Source organism: Molossus molossus, unplaced genomic scaffold (genome assembly GCF_014108415.1).
Source record: "Molossus molossus isolate mMolMol1 unplaced genomic scaffold, mMolMol1.p scaffold_m16_p_4, whole genome shotgun sequence".
Taxonomy (NCBI): domain Eukaryota; kingdom Metazoa; phylum Chordata; class Mammalia; order Chiroptera; family Molossidae; genus Molossus; species Molossus molossus.
Window position 1 is genome coordinate 469,325 of NW_023425377.1, and position 3,194 is coordinate 472,518.

The window sequence follows — 3,194 nt, forward strand, 5'->3', positions numbered from 1 at the left end:
ACTCATTAGTTCCTGAGTTTCTTTTTGTACAAATACACAGATATTTCTAGAGTTTTTTACATCTCTCTCGCTTTTTTTTTTTTGGTTAATCCTCATCCTTGGATATTTTCCCACTGATTTTTAGATAAAGTCAAAGGGAGGGAGGAAGAGAACGAAACATCGATGTGAGACAGAAACATCAATTGGTTCCCTCCTGCATGACCCCAAGCTGGTGATTGAACCCGCAACCGTTTGGTCCACAAGCTGATGCTCTAACGGCTGAGCAAAACTGGTCAGGGTTGCATCTCTTTCTAACATACTATAGATACGCTAGAATTCTGCTTTTACACTTTTTTGTTCAAAAAAAAGGAAAGAAAAAATTTTGCTAGGCAACAGTCTCTGAAATTCAGAAGCATCCAGTGTTACAAGATGAGGCCACCACGTCAGGTGGCCAGCGTATCCACTCAGTCTGTCACCATCACGAGGGCTCCGTCACATGTGGATTTAGACAGAATTTAACACTCTTAAGGGAGAAAATAAGAATCTAAGAAGAAATATAATTTCTCAGAATAATCTGGGCGTGCAGAGGATGGGCCACCTCCCAGCTGTGAGCCACACACAGCACGGTGCTTCAAGGGCACCCAGAGGCCCTTCTCAGTCCCACCACCCTGGAAGTGACCGCCAGGGTGACAGGCTGGTGCCATCGGCTCCGTCCTAGACAACCAGCACAGCGTCTTCCCGTGGAAATTTAGCGTCCGTCTGCTTTTGTTCCCTTCAGGTCTCCAAACCCCAGTTTTTCCAGTGGTTCTTGTGCCATCAGTTGCCTACAAGACAGACAGTTGTCAAGGTGGACAGTGAAGAGATCCAGCCATCCAGGCTGCCATCCCGCCCCCAGCGGTGCTGCTAGACCTGGTCCCCACCAGCCTCCCGCTGCGTCTGTTCAGACGGACTGACCAGGCACCGCTAAGCCCCGGAGCCCTCCTGCTTCCTGCTCACACTCCGGGAGAGAGCTGGGAGTGCACTTTGCTTTTGTTTTGGGGGTAAGGGGACAACAGCTTTCAGAGACCCCCCTGCTCACGTCCCGGACATGCTGGTACCCCACCACTACCCCACCACACACTGGCCACTGTCTGGTGGAGCCCAGAGCGGCGGCCAGCGGTGTCCCTGTCCCAGTCCTCCGCAGCCTCAGGAGGCCGGTCCAGAGGCTGTGCTGAGCCGGGCACTGCCACATGCAGACCGGGGCAGCCCACCTCCCTGGGCAATGCGGAGAAGACAGGGCCCTCCTGCTGGTCCTTCACCAGGTGAGCCCGGAGCCTCCCTGGGGACCCAGACCAGAGAACCCCCTGGAGCTACAGCCAGCAGGAGCTGCTGGGCACTGTGGTCGGGCAGAAATCGTGGGCCTGAGCGGGCAACGCACTCACTCCCACGCCGGCAGAGACCGACGTCAAACTAACTCTACGACGGGGAAGCGCCAAGAAGAAATCACTCGGTTCCGGATTTTTAAAGAGGCGCTGCCTTAAGAGTCGTTAGAACAGGTGGATGCTGGCATCGTGCTATTTAAAGATGGCAAGAGCTTGATCCGTGGTCAGCTGGCCCCTGGGAGCCTGAACTCGGACAGGGGCCTCAGTGAGCGCCCCGCTGCGAAGGCCCCTCACCCTCAAGCTCGCCCAGCTGCCCGGGGCACGCACACCTGCGGGCTGACCGTGCGGGAACTGCCTTCCGGGGCCTGCGTCCCGCCTCCGACCAGGGGCCTGAAGGCCGGGTCCTGGGCGTGACAGTGCCCACCCGCTACCCTGGGGCAGGGCTCACTTTCGCTGCGCCCCAGGGGGCCAGGCAGGGCGCGTGGCTGTGCTCGCGGAGCTCCGCAGGGCCGCGGGGAGGCGCCCGCCTTTCTCCGCCCCGGCCCAGGGCCCGGCCCCGGCCCCGGCCCCATTCCAGCCAGAGCCACGCGGGCAGCTCTGCCGCACCCACCGCCTCCTGCCCTTCCACTCGGTCGGCACCCCAGGGGCTCTGGAACCTCAGGGACCGCGGCCGCCAGGTCTGCCCGAGGAGCACAGACCCGCAGCGCCTCGGGTCAAGGGAGGCGGGCCTGGTGCGGGCGGGCCGCGGCGCCGCAAGGGCCTCTGGGAAAGAGCGTCCCAGGGAGGGCGGAGCCTGGCGGCGCGGGGCGGGGCCTGGCGGGGCTGGGGGCGGGGCGGGACCTGGCGGGGCTGGGGGCGGGGCCGGCGGCGCGGGGCGGGGCCGGGCCGCCCCCACTTGCCTCTCCATCCTGCACTCCAGGTACTCCTTGGACTCGCGCCTGCACAAGGCGTTTTCGAACTTGTTGTCCCGCAGACACTTCATGAACCTCTCCTGGAAGCTCCTGCACTCCCCTAGGACGAAGGACACGCATGTGCCTCCCCAGCGCACACGGCCGCCGCCCCGGCCCGCGCGTCTCCTTCGGCCACGCGCGCCCCGCGGGCCCGGGCTGTGCCGGGAGCCGTCCCCGGGACGCGCTGGGCCACGAGCACCGACTCTTCCCGAGGCCCTGACGGCCACGGCTCACGCTCAGCGAGCCGCAGACAAGCCCGGACAGTGACCCGTGTCCCTGACATCTCGCGAGACCTGCCGCCGCTTACCGAAGTGGTCCAGCGGGAAGCTGCCCTTGTCCGGGGGCCGCGGCTGGAAGCTCTTGGCCCCGAAGTTCATGGCCGTCGACATGATGGCGGCGCCGGAGCCTCCGCCCGCGCCGCGCGCACTACGCCGGCCGCGCGCAGAGCAGGCCGAGCGCCGAGCGCGTCGAGCGGCCTCGCAGCTAGGCCCCGCCCCCGCGCACGCTCCCCACCGGGAGCTCTGAAAGGCCCCGCCCCCGCGCACGCTCCCCACCGGGAGATCTGAAAGGCCCGCCCCCGCCCGCGAGGCCCCGCCCCCGCGCACGCTCCCTGCCGGGAGCTCTGAAAGGCCCGCCCCCGCCCGCGAGGCCCCGCCCCCGCGCACGCTCCCCGCCGGGAGCTCTGAAAGGCCCCGCCCCCGCCTGCGAGGCCCCGCCCCCGCGCACGCTCCCCACCGGGACCTCTGAAAGGCCCCGCCCCCGCCTGCGAGGCCCCGCCCCCGCGCACGCTCCCCACCGGGACCTCTGAAAGGCCCCGCCCCCGCCCCGCGAAGCCCCGCCCCCGCGCGGGATCCCGCTGGCTCCGCCCAGCCCCCTCCAGTCCCCGCCCTCTGGCCCTCACCGC

General features: G+C 65.7%; 1 protein-coding gene across 1 annotated transcript; it reads right to left on the bottom strand.

Moving 5' to 3' along the window:
• Positions 1–516: 516 nt before the first annotated feature.
• Positions 517–2,717, bottom strand: LOC118615782 (cytochrome c oxidase assembly protein COX19). The gene is made up of 3 exons (XM_036241003.1): positions 2,598–2,717; positions 2,240–2,351; positions 517–803 (listed from the first exon to the last, which is right to left on the bottom strand). Exons 1-3 carry the CDS (start codon positions 2,677–2,679, stop codon positions 728–730), a joined length of 270 nt encoding a protein of 89 aa, XP_036096896.1. The 5' UTR covers positions 2,680–2,717; the 3' UTR covers positions 517–727.
• Positions 2,718–3,194: the final 477 nt, after the last annotated feature.

What these genes read in the sequence shown, in the direction of transcription:
- LOC118615782 (XM_036241003.1), bottom strand. Translation starts at nt 2,679, where the DNA reads ATGTCGACGGCCATGAACTTCGGGGCCAAGAGCTTCCAGCCGCGGCCC. An exon ending in CTTCCCGCTGGACCACTTCG is followed by an intron (nt 2,352 to 2,597) that starts GTAAGCGGCGGC and finishes CCTTCGTCCTAG; the next exon opens with GGGAGTGCAGGAGCTTCCAG. An exon ending in CTGGAGTGCAGGATGGAGAG is followed by an intron (nt 804 to 2,239) that starts GCAAGTGGGGGC and finishes TCTGTCTTGTAG; the next exon opens with GCAACTGATGGCACAAGAAC.